The 21,341-nt window shown below is 52.8% G+C and overlaps 1 protein-coding gene across 1 annotated transcript in view; it reads right to left on the bottom strand.

Moving 5' to 3' along the window:
- The window catches only part of Ryr2 (ryanodine receptor 2), a 285,298-nt gene that overhangs the window by 136,328 nt on the left and 127,629 nt on the right, over positions 1 to 21,341 (bottom strand). Inside the window, 8 exon segments of the mRNA XM_048367485.1 lie at positions 957 to 1,060; positions 3,406 to 3,510; positions 3,890 to 4,106; positions 4,306 to 4,498; positions 7,397 to 7,638; positions 8,664 to 8,797; positions 9,001 to 9,119; positions 17,385 to 17,480. Coding sequence (XP_048223442.1) covers positions 957 to 1,060; positions 3,406 to 3,510; positions 3,890 to 4,106; positions 4,306 to 4,498; positions 7,397 to 7,638; positions 8,664 to 8,797; positions 9,001 to 9,119; positions 17,385 to 17,480 — 1,210 coding nt within the window.

The raw sequence follows: 21,341 nt of genomic DNA, 5'->3' as shown, positions 1-21,341 counted from the left end.
TCTAGATAACTTTGAAAATACATGGCTTTATTTATCTTATCCCTGACCCATTCTTCCAGCTGAAAATGTGACAAATCCAAGAGATTGATGAGCAAAAAGTCACTAAGAAGAAAAGTTGCCTTTATAAGATGACACAAAATAGCCTACAGTAGCTGTTCTCTAAGCATGCTACAGAGAGAAATGGTCCCAGAGGCTCACCCTGAAAAAAAGAATTCTGTAGCTAAATAAATTTAGAAACATCATCAAATTGCTCTATCCCATTTTAGAGACCGACAGAACACTTGTCAAGAAAAATCTCTAATTCTTTTAACACCACATTCTCTAAATATTTTGGGTCCAAAGTTACCCATGCTTATTTTCCAGTCTGATGCAGGTCTCTGATAAAAATACATTAAAATTAGATGAAATTTTCAAAATGAAACATATTAGATATTCACCTACATTTATAACAGACATAAGCTTTTCTCCCTGGCATTGACATCAAAGTTTCTAATTAGTCACTCTTAACATCTCACACTTACTTTGTAACAGGCCAGAAACGGTTTGTGACTAGCCTGGTCCCAGGCTTATACTATGAGCATACCCTCAAAATTCTGTAATTCATCATTTGAGAAATACCGGTGTAGAGCAACAAGACATAAATTAATGAGCCCAGCTGGGTGCTGGTAGCTCATGCCTAACTCCTAGCTACTCAGGAGTCTGATCTAAGGACCACAGTTTGACACCTGACAGAACAGGAAATCCATGCGACTCTTGCCTCCAATTAACCACCAAAAAGCCAAATGGAGAGTCTTGAGCGGTAGAGTGCTAGCCTTGCGTAAATAAGCTCTGGAACAGCGCACAGACCCTGAATCCAAGCCCTAAGACTGACTGGTGTGCGCGCACACACACCACCTCACTATTTGACTCCCCTGAGGTGAGAGAGATGGGAAAGTATGAAAAGTTATCCAACTCACTTCAGGGTCTCCAGAGACATCTGCAAGTTGTAATTACGTTCCTGTTCGGGCAGCTTGCAGAACTCCACCAGACACGGGTGCTGTCTCTTGTTATCATCTCTCACCTGAAACGGGACAAGAAACCGGCCTACCATGTAGCCTCCAAAACCAAACACACGTAATGGTGACGTCACCGTATGTCCAGAAGTAGAAAGCAAGAAGGAGCGCCTAGATCACCACCCCACCCCCATTCTGTCCCCAAAGAAGCCTCTGGTATCTCCAGAGACCCACCCACTACCGTCAACGGTGACAGCCAGGGGTAAGGGCTGGCGGCGTCTGTGTTCCAGCTCTCCTCCCACAGCCCCCGCGAGCCTCCGCCCCGCTTGCCCTCATACCCACGCGCCTGCTGGCCTGGCTCTTTCCAGGGCTTACTGGAAAAGGCAATTCTGCCAAATGTGGCAATCTGCCCACCCATCCTACATTAAAAAAAAACACCTGCCACAAAGTGGGTGCCCACTTATTGAGATACAGTCTACCTCCCCCTCTGCACCAGAAGGCAAGACCCAACACCTAGGACACGCCGCGCAAGTCACGTGGCAGACACCCAACCAATGTGAAATTCATCGAAGAAGTATTTTATGAGCGGAGATGCATTACGTGCAAGAACATACAACAGAGACGTCGTTTTCATCGACAGTCATCTGCCGGCTTTGAGCCCCCTGGTGGGAGGTATTAATAAACGGGACCGCTGGCTAAAACGCTGTGTGGTAGTTTGGTGAGTTAGCTTCTGCTCTCATGTTACTCCTCTACTTTCATCAAATGAGCCAGCATGATGAAGGCACTGTTGAAGGAACCCTGGGACATGTCCTCCGCGCTCACAGAGTACTCCGTGGGTACCAAATCCAAGCTTGCTCAGTGACCGTCTAGGAAATGTCCTGGTGTTTGGACGTCACCTAGCAACGTCCTCCTGTGCGTGCGAAGCCATCTCTAGACGGCTTGCGAGAGCTGAGAGGCCGTCAGAGCTACATAGATAATCGCTACGCCACACCGTGTGGAAATCACCACCTGTGGAAGGGGATCTGTGTGTGTCCGGTAGAGATGAATTATTTTCCCTGAATCCATGGGCGTAGAACCCAAAGATAACAAGAGTCTACTGGATTCGCCAGCACACTAAGTTGTAGATGTTCAGGAATGAATGAATGAGAAAGATGTTCCCTATCCTTGCATTAGAATAGCCTTGTTAACACCTCGGTAGAGATCAAAACGACAGGGGCTGCCAGAGAACAGAATGATTACACCGCGGGCATTTATCATCTTCTACCCATGCCATGGCACAGGCAGGCGGACGTGAACCAGAACTTAATTTTTAAGTCCACATAAGGTGCCAAGCTAGAAATGACATCTTTTGTAGGCACTAGTGGCTCCCACCTACAATCCTAGCTACCCAGGAGGACTGAGATAAGAGAATCACAGTTCAGAGTCAGCCTGGACAGGAAAGTCCATGAAACATTTTATTTTTATTTTTATTTATTTATTTTTTTTGGCCAGTCCTGGGCCTTGGACTCTGGCCCTGAGCACTGTCCCTGGCTTCTTTTTGCTCAAGGCTAGCACTCTGCCACTTGAGCCACAGCACAACTTCTGGCCATTTTCTATCTATGTAGTGCTGGGGAATCGAACCCAGGGCTTCATGCATACGAGGCGAGCACTCTTGCCACTAGGCCGTATTCCCAGCCCCATGAAACTTTTATCTCCAATTAACTACCACAAACTGGAAGTGGAGCTGTGGCTCCGGTGGTAGAGCGCTAGCCTTGAGCAAAAAAAAAAAAAAAGCCCAAGGACAGTGCCCAAGCCCTGAGTTCAAACTTCAGGACCAGCCCATCATAATTAATAATAAATGTCTATATTCTTTCCTTTCTTGCGACCGTTGTGAAGGACTCAGAGGCTCTCTCCAGGCTAAGGCTGGGCTGGGTCCTGATGGCTCCTCCTCTTTGCTCTTACACCTACTGGGGCCGCCGCCTAGAGGGCGCTGTTCTCCCACGGTTAGCCAACGAGTAACGACCTTGTGGGCACACCCACGCCCGGGCCGGGCCGCCGGGGTCAGCCAGGCTGAGAGCAGCGCTCAGAAGGAAAGATCCGCCCCCCCCCCCCGCCTCCCCCCTTTCCACCCGCCCTGCGACTGGGCTTGTGAAGCTCTGGCACAGAAATCAATAGCCAGCCTAGGCAAACTCGCGGCCCAAAGACGGGCTGCTCCCCCATTGTCCGGGCGATCAGCCCTGCCGCAGAAAAGCCTGCCGGTGAAATCGGGCCCCCCTCCCCCATCCTGCCCCTAAAAATGCATACGCCTACCACATGCCGAAAGACATCCCTCCGGCCCATTCCTATCACCCCATCACAAAAAGAAGGGGGGAAATGTTATATTCTCAAAAAGATGCACGAACAGGATCTGAAAATAAATTCTAAAATCATGTACCGGACCGTACTGCCAGCCAAGTTCAATCTTATTCATCACCCAGAGCTCATGGATATTTTCTGCCAGCTTCTCTCTGATCCTTTCCAGGTGAGGGGGCAGGACGATCTACAATCCAAAAGAAGACAAAGAAACCACACATCAGGAACAAATGTAGGAAGACGCGGAACCGGTGGGTCTGTTTTTTCCCCCCACCACAGACTTGTCTAAAGTACCTTGCCTTGTAAGCTGTGGACAGAATAACTAAGTTTAAAAAGAAATTAGAACCTTGTGATACTCTTTGGGGGGGAGGGCAGTATTGGGGCTTGAACTCGGGGCCTTACGCTCCCTTAGCTAGCTTAGACACGGCGGTCCCTCCACCACTTGAGCCACGTCTCCAGCCCAACTTTTTGCTGGTCAACTGGAGCTGAAGTCTGGGGACCTTTCCTGCCCATCCTCCGGCCTCGGCCTCCCCGTAGGTGACGAGGGAGGCTGGTGGTTCCGGTACCTGGCTGGTGTCCACGGGCACCGGGGTGAAGGCCGCTTGGGTGAGGGCCACGGTGGGTCCCAGCAGGTCCCGCGTGTACGTCCTTTCCTGCTTGTATTCTCGGCTGTGCTCCACTTTCAGCTTCTCTTTGGGGAGAACGGCTTCGTAACACGGCGCGTACCCGGGCGGGGGGAGGAACTTGAATTCTCCGTGCCGCCCTCCCAGCAAAAAGCGGACCCTACAAAGCAAAACCACGCGATGCACTGTTCGGGATACACACTCGCGGGGCTAGACGCTGGGACGGACCGGCAGGCAAGGCGCCGGGCAGCCCTTCCTCCATCGTGAGAAGCAGCGGCAAGGCCCCGGGAGGGAGGGAGGAGCCGTGCGGAGCCGGGCAGGGGGCTCCCCTCCCCCCGCCCGGGATGGGGGACACTCACTTGATGCCCGCGGAGAAGCTGACCACGGGGAAGAAGAGGCCGTCGATGTTGAAGTTCTCAAACATCCCCTGCACGGGCTGCCCGTTGATGCGGAAGGAGATGCTGGGTGCGCTGAGGTCCAAACAGCAGCTGACCACGTCGTCGGTCCGCAGCAGGTGCTGGTTTGGGGAGCTGACGGTCCGGGCCACGCACCCTACGGCCAGGGATAATGATTAATAATAATAATAATGCTTTGGTTTGGGGACCTGTGCTGCTGCTTTGGGAATGGACCCTCTGCTACGTAGAACTTTCCACGTGTACCTGGATGATAGCGGATCCCGCAGAAGTTACCCTCCGCATGAGGAGGTTGCGAGCGGGGAAGACCTGACTTCAAAGAGCTACCTGGAGAACTTGTGCGACCGTCGGCCAGGATTTCACCTCTCTGAGCCCTGATCTTTTCATTCTGAAGGCTGTTATGTCATTTGCTGGATCGAGTATTAGTTCAGAGTTGTCTACTTGTTCAACGAGCACTCGACCCCTTGAGCCACCTCCCCAGCTCTCTGGGTTTGGGGCACGGATGCTCACAGTGGCTGGAACAGCAAGCCTCCTATTTATGCTGCCCACGTGGTAGGATTACAGGCATGGGCCACCATGCCTAGGGTATTATTGGTTGAGATGGGGGTCTCCTGTACTTTTGCCCAGGATGCCCTTGAACCATGATCCGCCTGTCTCTAACTACTGAGAAGCTAGGACTACAGGCATGAGTCCCCTTGCCCAACTTGAACTTCTGCGCCTCGGTTTCTAATAACTGGAACACCACATAGCTTCTAGAATTGTTACCATGACTAAATCCCTGGTTCACAAGTAACACACTCTTTGGCCCAGCAAACGCGTCAGGCCGGACGCTCTCTCCAATACAAAGTCCTCTCTGCTCTACACATTCGACATAGAAGTAAAGACAATGTGAGCACAAAGGCTGGGTCATTTGTTCTCCCAGTACCCTATTCATTCTGAGACAATCATCTGCCAATTTGCTTTTGTTTTGTAATTGAATTTATTTTATGTGAGCTGGCAGTTGGCCTTGTAATAGAGCAGGACATGACTAGACCCATGAAAATGATATTTGATTAGTGTCATTTCGTGCCCCGGCCTACCAACCATCTAAACCCATTCCTGACTCTATCAGAAGTCATTTGCTAATGAACGCCAATGGCAAGGACATCGGCTTCTCACAGCCGCCCGCGAAGAAGGGACGGGGAGAGTCTCCCAGATACACATGCGGACAAGCACAGACACACCCCTCAATTGAAACCAAGACAAAGAAAGAGCTCACGGGGCATGCTCTACATTTCCACAGCGCCTCTTTTTACCCCTAGCATGCCAAGAGTTCTGTCGGCAACATATTGGAAACACCAGTGATAAATGCTATCTACTTGAAAAAGAAAAAAAAAAGTACCAATGTTCAAATTTGCAAGCTTTAAAAAAAACAAGAGGTAGCTTGAAAAAAAAGCATGCAGAAGTAATGTAGCTCAAAGAAGAAGGTTTATTTCTTCGTTTGTGCCAAGATTAATAATGAATAAAATGTTATTATTTTAATTGTATGGAAAACAAGTATTTGCCATCACCCAACACTTTGATCAGGAATATGATCAACGCCAGTTCTAACGATGGCTAACACTGTCCATCGGAAGGCCACTGCATTTATACAGAGCTACAGCGTGACCTCTCAGGGATTACTTCCTGTTGTCTACATCCGCCAGACAGGGACAGAAGGACAGGGAGATGTGCAGATCTTGGATGAGGCGTCTGGACATCTTTCCTGTGCCGCCAGACGCCCCTCCTCTTGCTTCTTCTATATTTAAATTCTCTAAAAGCACGGAGACTTTGCAAACATTTGCTCCCTTTGAAACATCTGGGAGGCCCAAATCACAACTGCACACAGAGTGTCAATGAAGACACGGCTCGACGGTTGGCATTCTGAGCCAGCCTCTGAGTCTAAGAACTATCTCCACTCTCCTCCGGTGAGTAAGTGCTCACAGATAAAACATCTGCTGTCTCCTCGAAATCACTTGCCCTAAGTCCCGTATCGGCCATTAAGAATAAACGAAATGGAGAGGTCACGAGATCATGGTTCAAGAACAGCCCGGGTATCGAAGTTCCTGAGACACCATCTCAACTGGAGGCTGGAGGCTGGAGGCTGGAGGGTGGAGGCTGGAGGGTGGAGGCTGGAGGGTGGGGCGCTGTCATCCCAGCTCCGGGGGGGGGGGGGGTGCGTACAGTGGCTGGCTCAGGGGCCCATGTCAGAGACAGGCGGCCGCTCAGGAGCGCCCCCACCTGGGGGGAGAGGGGAGGGCACCCTGCCTAAAACAATAACCAAGGCCAAAAAGCGGCTGGCCACGGGGCTGGAGCGGCGGAGCTCCTGCCTGGCCAGTCGCGGCCTGTGCTGAGGAGGAGGAGGGAGGGGGGAAGCGTGTCCCCCGTTACCAAGTCAGCCGGGAGCAGCCCAGGTCTACATTCTAAACGCGGCTGCGTGGCTCACTCCACCACGCCCGCCGGGGCAGGAGCTGAGCTTCCCCGGCGTCCAGACCACGACCGCAGGAAGCCGAGGCGAGAGAGCCGGAGCCGGCGAGGTGACGTGTGCGCCTGTGCGCCTGCGCATCGGCCGAGGTGACGTGTGCGCCTGCGCATCGGCCGAGGTGACGTGTGCGCCTGTGCGCCTGCGCATCGGCCGAGGTGACGTGTGCGCCTGCGCATCGGCCGAGGTGACGCGTGCACCTGTGCGCCTGCGCATCGGCCGAGGTGACGTGTGCGCCTGCGCATCGGCTTGTCCAAGCGCCTGGACTCCGGACCCCGCGCCGCGCCCGAGGCCGAGGCCGAGGCCAAGGCCGGAGCTGCCCGCGGCTGCCGTGGCTGAGCGGGGCCAGCGTTTCACGCAGCACCGGCTGCATCTCGGCGCGCTCCCATCAGAGCCACTTGCACCCCCACCCCCAACACCACCACACACGCACACACACGCACACGCGCGTTCCCTGCACGTCCACCCCCCCCCCCCGCCACCGCGGGCCCCCACCGGTCCCCCCGAACCCCGCGCGCGGGCCGAGGCGGCACCCACCTGCCCAGAGCTGGAGGCCGTCGAAGCCGTAGGAGAAGAGGTCGTCGCCCACGCCGTTGCCGCCCCACTCCTCGCCGCCCCCCGGGTAGGGGGAGCAGCCCTCGGTGGAGGCCCAGCCCACGCGCAGGTGCGTGGCCTCGGCGGTCACGAAGGGCTGCGTGTGGTCCACCATGAGCTCGTAGTACCACTTCTTGTACTGCGCCGAGCCCTCGCTCACGCCCAGGAAGATGTTGGGCCTCATGCTTCCAAGAGACGGGAGACGCGGGTGAGGGGGGGGAGGCCCGCGCGGCGGCCCGCGCGCGCGTGAGCACACGCGTGTGAGCACACGCGCGCGAGCGCGGGTCCCGCGTCCCGGGGCCTCACACCCCAAGCCCTCGGAACCACGGCGCAGCCACTGGGGGGGGGTGGGGTGGGGGGAGGGGACGCGGTGCGGCCTCCCTCCCGCATCGCCTACGGGCGACGGCTCCGTGCTTTGGGGTGAGCGTGGGGGTGTCCCCCAAGAGTCTAACGTGACTTTGTTTCCTTGGCCACGCCGCAGTGAAGGAGGCTTTCTAGCGTTAATCAAATGAAAGCACAAAACGAGACACTCGGCACGTCGTACCATCAAGGTTCATGGCACGCAGGGGTGTGTGTGCGTGTGCGTGTGTGCGTGTGTGTGTGCGTGTGTGTGTGCGTGTGTGTGGTGCCAGCCCTGGGGCGTGAACTCAGGACCTGGGCTCTGTCCCTGAGCTTCTTTTCTAGCGCTCTACCGCGTCGCGCCGCAGCTCCACCTGTGGTTCTCTGGGGGTTCCGTGGAGCTAAGAGTCTCACAGATCCCCCTTCCCCGCCGGCTCCGCCCTGTGGTCCTCAGCTCTCGGCCTCCCGAGTGGCTGGGATGACAGGCGCGCGTGAGCCACCGGCCTGGACACTGAACCTGTAAACCATTCACGGTGCGGACCTCGAAGCAGGCCGCAGGGAAGCATCCTCGGCTATTTCTAAGAAGGCGCGGAAAGCATGATTCTCTCCAGCCTGCTGCTGAAGAGGCTAACGCGGCTGCGTGTGCGTGGAAACTCGAACCCGCGCTCATCTACTGTTATTATAAACCTATCAGCTTAGTGTTGTTGTTTTTTTAAAGGCACCTCTGTTATTTCCTGGGGAAATACAATAGGGACGCCAATAAGACCCCCGAGCCGCTGCTGTCCCGGCTCCAGGTGACCCCCAGCCCACACGGTGCCCCGGCTCCAGGTGACCCCCAGCCCATGCGGTGCCCCGGCGGTGCCCCGGCTACCTGCTGACGTGGTTCACGAGACGCGTCTGCAACAGAAGGTCTCTTCCCGGCAGGAGATTGTCACAGATGAGGTGCTGGTTGGACCGCACGGCCACCCCGTGGCACACGCAGAGTGAGCACAGGACGTCCAGGACCTGGAACGGGAAGCCACCTCCAGCTCGTTCCACGCAGCCCGAGTTGCACACACAGGTACTGAGTGCAACTCGTGTGCGTGTGTGTGTGTGTGTGTGTGTGTGTCTTTCCTACTAGCTCTGTCAGGTACAGAATACACGCGGCTGTTACGCTTTAAACGACTCCAGAAAGATGCGCGCGTGGAGATGCAGCGGGGTCCGCTCACCTTGTGGTTCCGCCCGTGCTTGTCCAAGAGCGAGATGATGGACTTGATGTGCCCTTCCTTGATGATGTTCAGGGCCTCCGGGCTCTCCACCAGCACGCAGTGCAGCACTTCGAGGATGCCTGCGGATCAAACCCCGGGCGGGGGAGAGGGCTGACGGCCTCCCGGCAAGCCGCCTTCGCCCCGTCCGGCCTCCGATTGTCTCGTACTGGACTCCGATGAGAGGGGACGGGGGTGCTCAAGAGGCGAGACCGGTGTGCAAACACGGTGACGCCCCGGGGGGGGGGGCGGCAAAGGGAGCCACCGGGACGCCCCTCGGCCGAGGAGGTGGGAGCCCCCAGGGTGAGGCGCGAGACGCAGACACAGCTTTGAGCGGCGCACTGGCTCCCTCGCTTTGGGGGCGGCGGGAGCGCAGCCCCGTGACGCGCACACGCCCAGTGTGCAAACGATGAGCGGGACCCTAGCACACCTCCTGAAGCTGCCTGGCATCCAAGCATTTTTTCCAAAGCCTGCCTTCACACGTCCGCGTCCAGGGAGGGCATTCCCGTCTCCTCCACGAGACGCGCGTAAGACGCAAAACAGAACACGGGACACGCAGCCGTCACGGACGACACAGTGATAGGCTTTTTCTCGTGTTGCCATTTACAAACAGGAGAGAAAGGAAATCTCATTAGCAGATTGTTTCACGCGCACTTGTGCAAAAGGCCAAACGAATGCACCTGCTCACTTGGCAGCGCTGCCCCGGCTCTGTCAGCCGCGAGGCTCGCGGGGAGAAAGCGCGGCCGCTCTCTGCAATCCAAGAGAACCGGGGAGGCCCTGCCCGAGCCCCGAGACACACGCACACACCTCACGCAGAGGGTGCCTTCCTGGGAGGACAGTGAGCTTCACCAAGACACAACTCAAGACGTCGTTCTTCATGGCGCTCACCAATCACACCAGACCCAAGGCCCAGTCCGCTCCCCGTGCGACGCCCGTCCCGCCGCTTACGACATCAGCGGCTGAAATGTGAATGCGTACTCAGCTTCAGAAGTACCCCCCCCAAATCCTGAAACTCACGCTGGTGTTGTGCAAGCCTGGCAGCTGTTTCTTGACAGGCCGATCACAAATACAACTCAACGAGAGCCCACGGTAACACGATACAAAGGCCATGAGCAGGCTCAACGATTCGCACACGACCGCACGGCACACCACCGGAAGTGTGCGCACTGAGCTGCGGTAGGGCACAACCCACTGAGCTGATGTTATTTTGTGACAGCGTCTCAAGCAAACTGAGACAGCTGACTTTCCAGAAGAAGTCACCCCGTTCCTGCTATGGATGTACCATTAGGAATAGAAGACCAACAAATCAAAGTCCAAGCAAGGGCTTTGGACTCCTCCGGACCCCACAAAACAATACCCTTGAAGATGCAGAGCAGGTACAAAACCAAATACATGAGAAAAGCGGCAGGACTGGATTCTGGAAATGAGTAGCATACACCACAAAATGTGCAGTGGACATACGACAAAGAGCCCCCTTTTAACATTCTCATGTTTAGCATAGGCTGACAGAAGGCTTCCAGAATTTTGTGCTTCATACTAAAACTTTTTTAAATCAATTCTACCTGGTCAGATGCAAGAAATAATCAGTTACTTTTTTTTTATAACTCTCTTTAATTCTCATAGCCCGACAATATGCCAGAGAAATTTTATTTTTTGACTGTCACATTCAGTCACAAATTTGCGGTTGGAGGTTAAGGGGGAAAAAATTCCTATGGGAAACACTGAAAGACTCATGGTTTAATTTTCAAAGTAAACAAAGAATAGCTGTATTAAATTATGTGTGCGCTTAAATGATGCTGTGATTGGCCTGGAACTCTTGAGTAAGAAATGAGGAAATTAAATAATACTTACTAGAGATTATAATGTGATACTTGAACTGAAAGTGATTGGACTACTACTAATAAAGATATTGAGTAAACCCAGAGCTGATAAAAGTGAATAAAGTTTTCTGAGACTCAGAAAAAAAATAAAAACAAAAAAGCTAGGAAGAGTTTATAAGAGTATGACTGGAATGAAAGAATTAAAAATGTTTTAATAATTGTCAAAGTAGGCACAAAAAAGTAGTCATATTGCTTATGCAAATTGTTGTAAATAATTTCAGGGGAAATTTTAGTATCACGGAGCCTATCGTGTAAATGACAGGGGCAGATACAGAATTGACATGGATGATGATACGGTCACGTAAGCGATGCTATTTCTTAAGCACGTATTCATGGAAGCTGCTTGCAGCTGATATATACAAATCGTGGTTATTGTTGAATGAAGCATACGGCCTGTGGAATCGCTCCTGAGTTCTACTAAATGAGCATGCGGACCGCTCATCATAAACACACCTCCCACTAAGTGTCTACACGCACTCAATCCGCACAGCCTCGTCCAGCCTGCTCACCCCAGCAAGGGAGTGTGCCCTGCACACGTGAGCCTGGCTGTTCTCTACAGGGTGCACAACCCCCGCTGACCTTCCTCCGAGCCTCGGGGAGGCGAGGAAGCTCCACTGTGGGTCCCTCCAGAGAGACCGGCTGAGAGAGGGAGCCCGAGCGGGCTCGTTATCCAAACACCATGCAGAACACGTCGGTTCATCCAGGAGACCTTGCAGAGAGAAGGGCGAAGCAAGGGCGGAACTGCGAGGGGCCAGACCCCAGAGACAACAGGACTGCGGGGTCCCAAACACGGGGGGCTGAGCCTCACAGGGTTTAGTCAGTGCTGAGGAAAGCCGTGGAACACACCAGGAGGAAAGCGGCTCCTCCGACTGCGTTACTGGGGGGGAGGGGGGGGAAGGGAATCATAGAATGAAGCAGCCACAGCTAGAGTGAGCAGCGGACACGGCCAGGCTAGTTCCAAGCGTGAAGGGTCTGGGTGGAAGGTGGGATTGGTTCCGGGGGAGTTCTCCCTTCTGTTTTTCTTGGCGTGTCGTGGTGACGGGAGAAGAGGAAGAGCCGGGGCTGGTGTGTCCCTCCCCAGGTGGAAGGACCCGTGGGAACTTCTGCTGGGAGCCCACGGCACAGACACCTGCTCTCTTCCTTTGGAAGGGGCGAGCCCACCCAGGTCAAATCGCAGGCGGGGGCGGAGCCCACCAGGTCAAATCGCAGGCGGGGAAGGACGGAGCAAGGCCGGCGGGTTGCAGCCAGAAGCACCATAGAGAGAGAGAGAGAGAGAGAGAGAACGCTTTTGCTTGTGTGAAATGGGCATCCGTGTGTAGCCCAGGAATGATTTTGGTTTCGGTACAAGATCAACTGTCATTTACTTTTTTAACGGTTATTTTTTTTTTTTGACAAACAATGAAACAGAAGAACAAAGAAGCAAAAGCGAACGTCATTGCCCCTGTGTGAACAGGAGCGAATCAAAAAGTAAATAAATAAAATGAAATGAACAGAAGTTCTTCTACATGCGGTTTGTACATCTCACTCAAGTACAGACAGAAAAAATGTATGTAACATTAATATTTGATTACATAAAGATTTAAAATAGCAATCCCTAAGAAGTGTAGTGCCAAGCCGACTTGGAAACATAATTGCACATGCTTGGAATTTTTTATACTGGTTTTTAAGCTAAGGAAGAAATAAACTCATTAAATCTTGAGTCACAAAAAGCTGAGAAGAGAAAAGAGTGACAGAGGTTAAAATTAAAATAGAACACAGTCTGGCAAAAATCAAGGAAGGGAGAGAAATATTAATTAAAAAAATGCAAGTTTGCTGGGGGTGGTGACTCACGCCGGTAGTTCTAACCACTCGGGCGACCGAGATCTAGAGGACTATGGTTCAAGGTCAGCCAGATCAGCAAACACCATCTCCAAGATAGCCAGCAAAAAGCAGGAGTGAGGGTGTGGCTTAAGCATTAGAACACCAGCCAAGCCAAGCAAGCTCAGAATCCTGAGTTCAAACCCCAGTGCTACAAAAAGGAAAGGAACATGCATCACATTCTTACTCATATACAGAATAACAAAATAAACCGAATATCACGCGCGCGCGCATGTGTGTATGTGGTGTGTGTGTGTGTGTGTGTGTGTGTATGCAAGATAAGGGGAAAACAAGGTATTTTCGTGGGAAATGAGTGTAAGAAACCCATACCACAAGTAATGCAATTGTAACGCGCAGGCCACCTCAACCAGGCTTCAGTCCCAACTTTAAACGAAGAACAAAATGGAGAAGCTAAAAGAAAAGAGCTGCCAAGAAAAGGAAGCTCTCCGCCCGGCACTGGGGCTGAGGCCTGTAAGCCTAGCTCCTCAGGAGGCTAGATCTGTGTGTTGTGGTTCAAAGCCAGGCCTGGGTGAACAACCGAAAAGATGGAAGCGGCCCTGCGGCTCGAGTAGTGGACGCCGGCCCTGAGGGAACGGAGCTAAGTAAGGCACGCTGGTGCCCAACAGCGAAGTCAGCTCCAGAACCAGCACGAGAAGACAAGGCGAGAAGTGTCACGTGGAATGCCGCGCTGCACTGACACACTGTCACGCTCACACCGTCCCCCTCCTCCTCCTCCCTCCCCACCCAGGGCTGCCGCCGCGGGCTGGCTGAGAGGAGAAACAGATCGAAGGAAGAACCACGGGACCTGGAGGACAGAAAACCTGCTCGTTCATCTCCAGAGCCATTTTCTAGAAACGTCATTTGCTCTCCAGCTAATCCGAGGGCTTGGAGAGAAACACGGTCATAAGGATCGAGATCTCAGATAACTCCGGCGCTTCCAATACTTTCCCTTTCTTTTCTTTTTTTCTATTAAAAAGAAAAAGGAAAGGCTCCGTTTCATTTTTTAGGTGTTTTTTTTTTCCTCCTCATTGCTGGTAAAATAGGACAAAATACGAGAATCCTCAAAATCCAGGCTCTCGTTTGTTCTCTTAATCCCCCCCACCCCCACCCCCGACCCCTTACAAGGTAATGCTTGGTGGAGAATGGAAGCCAGACTACGCACTCCTCGATCAGTAACTTCTAATTCCTAATACTTCAGACACTTCAAAAGAACATTTTTAAGTGCTGTTTCCTGACCTTCAGTAGGTAATCCATGAGCATACCCGGTAAGTTGTGCGTGTGTGCGTGTGTGTGTGGGGGAGGGGTGGGCACTGGGTCTTGAACTCGGGGCCTCACACTCTCCCTTGGCTTTTGCACTCAGGGCTGGTGCTCTGCCCCTTGAGCCACGCCTCCACGTCTCGATTCCCGGTGATCCCGCTCGGACTTTGCTGCCTGGCCTGGCCTGGAACCCGGACCCCCGGCTCCCGGCCTCCTGAGCAGCCGGGGTGGCCGGCGTCAGCCACTAGATCCGGCTCATTCGCAGGGCTTGATGACCCAGAAGCGTGAAGCAGAGCCCCGCACCCTTGGAACAGGCGGTCGAAGGTCCCGGCGGAGGCGGGGAGGGCCTGCCGGCTACGCACCCAGCTGTCAGGCGTGATTCCCCGTAGACAGCTGCCACCGCCATCTCGCTTCTCCTCGGGCTCAGGCGTGGGACTGCCTGGGAATGGCAGGAAAGTCTCCTCAGGAAAACCCAGAGACCCAGAGACCCAGAGACCCAGAGACCCAGAGATCCAGAGACCCAGAGACCCAGAGATCCAGAGATCCAGAGATCCAGAGACCCAGAGACCCAGAGATCCAGAGACCCAGAGAGATCCAGAGATCCAGAGAACCCAGAGACCCAGAGATCCAGAGACCCAGAGACCCAGAGACCCAGAGATCCAGAGATCCAGAGACCCAGAGAGATCCAGAGACCCAGAGAGATCCAGAGATCCAGAGACCCAGAGATCCAGAGATCCAGAGACCCAGAGACCCAGAGACCCAAAGAGATCCAGAGACCCAGAGACCCAGAGACCCAGAGATCCAGAGACCCAGAGATCCAGAGATCCAGAGTCCCAGAGACCCAGAGACCCAGAGAGATCCAGAGACCCAGAGAGATCCAGAGATCCAGAGACCCAGAGAGATCCAGAGATCCAGAGATCCAGAGACCCAGAGACCCAGAGACCCAGAGATCCAGAGACCCAGAGATCCAGAGACCCAGAGACCCAGAGACCCAGAGACCCAGAGACCCAGAGATCCAGAGATCGTGGTGGGAATTCTGGGAGTTCTAGATGACGCGGGCCATTTCCTGGTGTGAACTTTATCACCTGGAGCACCCCAAAGAGTCCTCCCGCCTAAGCCCTGGGGGCCTTTGCGCGCAGAAGCCCAGTGAGAGAGGGGAGCTCATCCCCCGCCCCCAGATCAGGAAAAGGGGGGGCCAGGCTGCAGCCTTCCCGGAAGAAGGGCAGGGTGCTCAGCAGGCAAGACGCTGCGGGGGGTGGGGGGGACAGACCAAACGCAACCCCGCAAGGCTCCCCGCTCCCCACGCACGCACGGGCCTCTCCTTTTGCCTTTGCGATTCCCTCTGGCTTAGACGCACGCACACTGATGCTCTGGGCCCGAGACCAGGAGGACATGATCCTCTACCCCCCCACCCCACCCCCCAGGAAGGTGAGAGCGGCCGTTCTTCACGATGTGATCACATGGCAGGATCCTTTCTCACCAGCGGTACTTATGGCTGTGGGTTTATGGAGACTTTTAAGAGCACAGCAAGATAGTCAAGGAACTAGAAGACCAGGAGGGCCTTGCTAACTCGGCCCACACATTCTACCGTGGTGTGTGTCAAAAGGAAAGGAAAACGGAATCCAAACCCAGAAGAATGCACCTCCACATCACCGTACAGACTTTAATTTCCAGGAATAAGCGTATCCTCAGTGAGCACCTTCAAAGAAGCTGGCTCCCAGCTGCAATCCTACAGCCAAGGCAGGCTCAGATGGAGAGGATCCCGGTTCAAAACCAGCTTGGACAGGAAGGGATCCAAGGTCTCTCCAGACCCCTTCTTATTGGAAAGCCGGGGGCAGGGTTGTATGCCTGACACCCTAACTACAACGAGAAGCCCGTGACGGGAAGGAAGACCCTAACTCCAAAATAACTAGCAGAAAACACGGCTGGGGGTGGTGGCTCGGTGGTAGGAGTGCCTGCCTCACATGCCTGAGACCCTGAGTTCGAACCGCAATACACCCCCCCCCACACACACACAAAATGGATCCTTTAAAGCAACAGCACCGTGCGATCATTCAGGTGGTCTAGATGGCAGCCCACGTGCTGGCTCTGAGTCTCTCCTTCACCTGCACGCTGGAGACAACGCTAGCATCTACCCCTCAGGGCTGCCGTGAGAATTAGAGGATTAATACTCGTAACGCGCACAAAACAGCAACTGCCACCTGCCGCCTGCCGCCTGCGTGCAGACTGGGCGCACCTGCCCTCACTCCCTGCAGGGAGGCTCTGCAAGGCTGCCTTGCCGTTGGTGTTAGGCTGCCCAGACTGCCTTCCCCCCAGTCACTCCACGGTCCTCCTCCTTAGCAGAGAGGACAGGCACGAGCTCCCAGCCACCACCCTTTGTACGGCCTGCTCTTAGGGGCAGGCTGTAGAAAGCAGTGAGGGAAAGCAAAATGAACATTGGAGAAAGGAAGGAAGATGGGGGGGGGGGGGAACATGGTGTCAGTGATCAGCAGACCTCACTCCTATGTGACCCTAATCCTCTGGGTCTTGTCCATCTCCTCTCATGTCACGCATGGAGGGCTTGGTGAGTGGGCTTCCCTTCCTCACTCCAGTCCAACCCCCGGGCTCAGTACGGTCAATAGCTTCATGCATCTGGAAAGCCTGTCAATCACTGAGAAGTCCCACCCACCACAGCTAGAAAGCCTGTCAATCACTGAGAAGTCCCACCCACCACAGCTAGAAAGCCTGTCAATCACTGAGAAGTCCCACCCACCACAGCCAGAAAGCCTGTCAATCACTGAGAAGTCCCACCACCCCACTACAGCTGGAAAGCCTGTCAATCACTGAGAAGCCCCACCCCGTCAAAATAAAACCAGCATAACAGAAAGACACTCCATTGGTGGGTTGCTTCTGTTTTCCTATTATACTGTTGGTTATCATTTAAGAAATCCCTTTTATAATAAAATATTGTATTGTATTACTTGTGAAGCTAATCCTCAGCCCCTACCTGCCCCCCCCCCAAATTATCCAAATAACTTTCTGAACACCAAGAAAAAAGTGAGAACTGTAATTTCTTCTTTTTGTGTCCTGAGTACATCAGGAGTCTGTGATTTGAGAAAAGAAGGAGAATTCACAATTAAATTAAGTTTAATTAATTAAAATGTAAATGGCAAGGTATTGTTCAATTGCTACTCAGAAATAACTCATGGCACTGGTAATGATTAAATCAATATGCAAACAATCTCCAAATAATTAAAAGCAAAGCACTACTATTACACTGAGTCAGAAATTTGTTTGCATAATCTAAAGGGCAACAGACAGAAGAAAACAGAAATAACATCTCACTCAGTCCATGGGGAAAACTAGAACACTTACCTGAGGAAGCTTCTAGTCTTTCCAGTCTGCTGATAAGCCAGTCCAGGGAGCCAGAAAACTGAGCACAGTTCTTGCGATTTCCTCTAATGAGGGCAGCTGTAGAAGAACATGTCACATTTTGATGATTATTTTTCCCCTAGTTCAAAAATCAAGGTAAGCTAATGGGAGCTCTAAAATACTGGCTCGAGAACACAATGTCTTCATGAATCTACATCGTATGCAAATGTAGAGAAGAGGCGCGGGTGCGTGCACAAAACGGGGACCGTGAAAGTGACTTGCTGTCTACTCACGGGGCTGAAAACCCCACTGCATGTGAGAAAGAAAACAACCCAGACAGTAAGGTCACCTCTATACTGAAGAACTTGAGAACACATCAGTTGTCTTGAAAATGCACCCAAAATCCAAGAAGCTAGAACTAGTACTTACAACTCTAACAGGTATAACCCAGAGAAGCAGCTGAATGTTATATAGAAGGAAGGATATAAGTGCCAATGGCTAACACACACACACACACACACACACGCACGCACACACAGATCTTGTTTCTAGTTGGAGAATCACAATGCACAGTAAAAACTCAGAGATGATTTAAATAAAAGAAATTCATCCTAATAACTTTGAAGTCACATTTTTCTACCATGCTTTCACCAAAAAGAAAAATCTTCTTTGTTGAAAATTCTTCTTCAATCTACTTTATAGACCCCCCATTTAAAAACTTTTCACTTTTCAACTGAAAATTTCAGTTGAGCCAGGTGCCACTGGCTCACGCCTGTCATGCTAGCTACTCAGGAGGCTGAGATCTGAGGATCCTGGTTCAAAGCCAGCCTGGGCAGGAAAGTCTGTGAGACTCTTATCTCCAATTAACCAGCTGAAAACCGGAAGTGGCGCCGTGGCTCCAAGTGGTAGAGTGTTACCCTTGAGTGAAAAAGCTCAAGGACAGGGCCCAGGCCCTGAGTTCAAGCCCCATGACTGACCACCTCCCCCACAACAAAAACCAAATCCGTTGGCTCATTTCTTTTGAAGCATGTCTGGAAATTTTTAAACGTAACTTCCACTCCGACACCATAATGTCATTCAAAGACAGTGTGAACGCGCGCAGGGGGTGGTGGAGATTTCTGGATAACGTGGTATTTAAAGGGAGAAAGAGTTCTCCCAAGCGGAGCATCACTGTTTACAATCTGGTAACACCGGAAGCCGGCTGACAAACTGCCATCTCCCGCGACAGCCTGGGAAAGCCTCTGGTGGTGGGTAAGCCACCACGGGGAATGCCTGACCTCCGCACAACCCCTTTCCAGAACTTGCTGGAAGACGGGACAGGAAAGGCTTACCCCTGCACACAAGTCCCAGAGTTCGGCCTGGCACGAGAGGCGGAGGCCTGAAGCCTCGTTCTTTGTCCCTTCGTTGTCTTCCCAGTGTCTCCGGGTGTTGAGGAAATCCGCCTCCCTGAGACACTGGGAACCATCGCCATAGGAAAATATTCCCCAGGGCAGTAACCTCTGGTGTGACTTTTTATTTTCTGTCACTGTGACAAAATCCCCGCGTCAATAACAAACGCGGGGAAAGCTCGGCTTTGGCTCCTGTTTTCAGAGCTTCGCGTCCACGGTTGGCTGGCTCCATCCACTGCAAGCCCTCGAGGCAGAAACATCATGGCGGAGGGGCATGGTGGAGGAGAGCTGCTCTTCTCATGGTAGCCATAACGCTATGGGGGGCGGGGGAATGGAGACTCCATCCGAAGCACACGCACACTAACCCCCTCTTCTACTTGACCTTCCCTATTAGCACCGCCACCCCCCAACAATGCCATCGAGTGTTGAATCCACCCTTCAGCGGATTCACACACTCATCAGGTGAGTCGCTCGAGGTCCGCTCCCTTCCAAATGCCACCCGCCCAGCCCTCATCTCGTCCGCACAAGTCACCCGACTGAAATGCACAACCTCGGGAGAGAGTAACTCTGCCTTTGTGGAAGAACGAGAGGGGGGGGGAGCTTTCTGAATTTGGAGCTGATATTTCAACCAAGTTTTTGATAGCGGGGGAAAAGCCACTAGGCAACGCATGGAAAGGAAAGGCACGCATATATTTTAGAACTCTACTTATGGCTGCAGCTCTGGGACCTAGCCACCACGCCCAAGTACAGACACAGGTGTCTGTGGCTACGGTGTGTGGATGACCCAGAATTCAACGAAAACTGCCCGCAGCAAATCGATGGTTCTGGCTTCTTTGGTGCATCAAAATAGCCTTGATTTATGCTTTTTTCCTGGTTATAAAACGAATGATCATTATAACAGCAATACAAAAACCAAGGAGACAGCAAAGCACCTTTTTTGTTTTAAGATAAAGTTTCTCCTAATTCTGTCTATCTGAAACATCTGTCCCCTTTAAACTACCTTGTATTCGGGGAGAGAAAGTCCCTTCATCTGTGCATGTGAATATTAAAGCATTCTCTTTTGTTTCACTTAGCTAGAGCTTAATATGCAGCTTTTTCTCTCATCATCATTCCTCTATGCATCAGTTCCCATTAAGTACATTTTTATAAGCACGTCATAAAGGGAATGTATCCCAACAGATCAAGAGTAAACACTTAATCAGGCACATCATAAATGAGGAGTAAAAGGTTTGGATCCTTTTCCCAAGAAACAGTCATAGGACACTTTCTGCTCACCTGTTCACTCTTTCGGAAATGGCGGATGGACGTACAAGAACATAGCTTTCCCTACACTTTTAATTTCATGCAGTTGGAATCTAACCGCCCCCTCCCATACCACGTTGAAATGCGAAGGAGCCACAGTGCGGCTGTCTTGTTTCCAGTGACTTCCCCAGTGATGCACTACCTCAGTGTTCAGCAACCACTCAGTGTGCAGTGTCTCCTGTAGCTGACACAACCGATCTCCCGTTGACAGGGAGACCGATGGAAGGTATTTATAAACCATTTACAGTGCGGATTCTTTCCATACGGGCACCCATGTTTTCCAAGAACACCTTTCTTAAAAAGCAGAATTTCTGAAAGTGATAGGGTATACGTACTTCAACTTTTATACAATGCACTGAGCAAAAGCTGGTCTGGCTTTGTAAAGTTCATTGATCGCACAATCTGCTCGGAACATGGAGAACACATCTCTGGATTTATCGCTACGAAACCCCCTTGCATTGTTAACATATGCTAACTCAAAAACAAAATTTATTTGAGAGAAAGAAAGAGACAGAGAGAGAGACAGAGAGAGAAGACCTATGGAGGGGTAATAGACCCACTAGATTTTATTTATTATTTATTTATTTATTTATTTATTTGGACTCAGGGCCTGAGCACCGTCCCTGGCTTCCTTTTTGCTCAAGGCTAGCACTCCGCCACTTGAGCCACAGCGCCCCTTCTGGCCGTTTTCTGTATATGTGGTGCTGGGGAATCGAACCCAGGGCCTCATGTATACGAGGCAGGCTCTCTTGCCACTAGGCATATCCCCAGCCCCCCCGCTAGACTTTAATAAAGAAAACTGACAGCCACGTCCGCCGCACTGCAGGAAATCAAGGGGAGTCTCTGCGGTTGTTTATTAGATAATTAGCGCTCGTGTTTGCCGCCATGGCGCTGGGTAACACACGCGTGTGCCTGCGTGTGAGTTCAGCTCAGCGGGCCGGTGGGGCCCGTCGTGCACACAGACGGCTGTGGAGCACAGAGCTGAGCCTCCCCGCCCCTCCCCACCCAGCCTCCCTCCCCCCCCCCCCCCACGGCAGCTATGAGCGCCAGTGGGATTTGAGGCCGAGCCCGTCAAAGCCGGTGCCGGCGAGGTCCCTCCCCCGGGCCGGCCACGGCCACAGACACGGGCGACCCGTGAGAGGCCACGGGCAGAGACCCGGCTGAACACGCCCCCGCCCACGGCCCACGCCGCCCGCGCCAGCTCCCCGTTCCTCCCTCCCCGGGGCCCCGGGCGGTGGAAGCGCAGCCGGGCCTCCCCCAGCGCCCGCCG

This window comes from Perognathus longimembris, chromosome 18 (genome assembly GCF_023159225.1).
Source record: "Perognathus longimembris pacificus isolate PPM17 chromosome 18, ASM2315922v1, whole genome shotgun sequence".
Taxonomy (NCBI): domain Eukaryota; kingdom Metazoa; phylum Chordata; class Mammalia; order Rodentia; family Heteromyidae; genus Perognathus; species Perognathus longimembris.
Note: the sequence above shows the minus strand (reverse complement) of the source record. Positions and strands in the feature narration are given on the sequence as shown.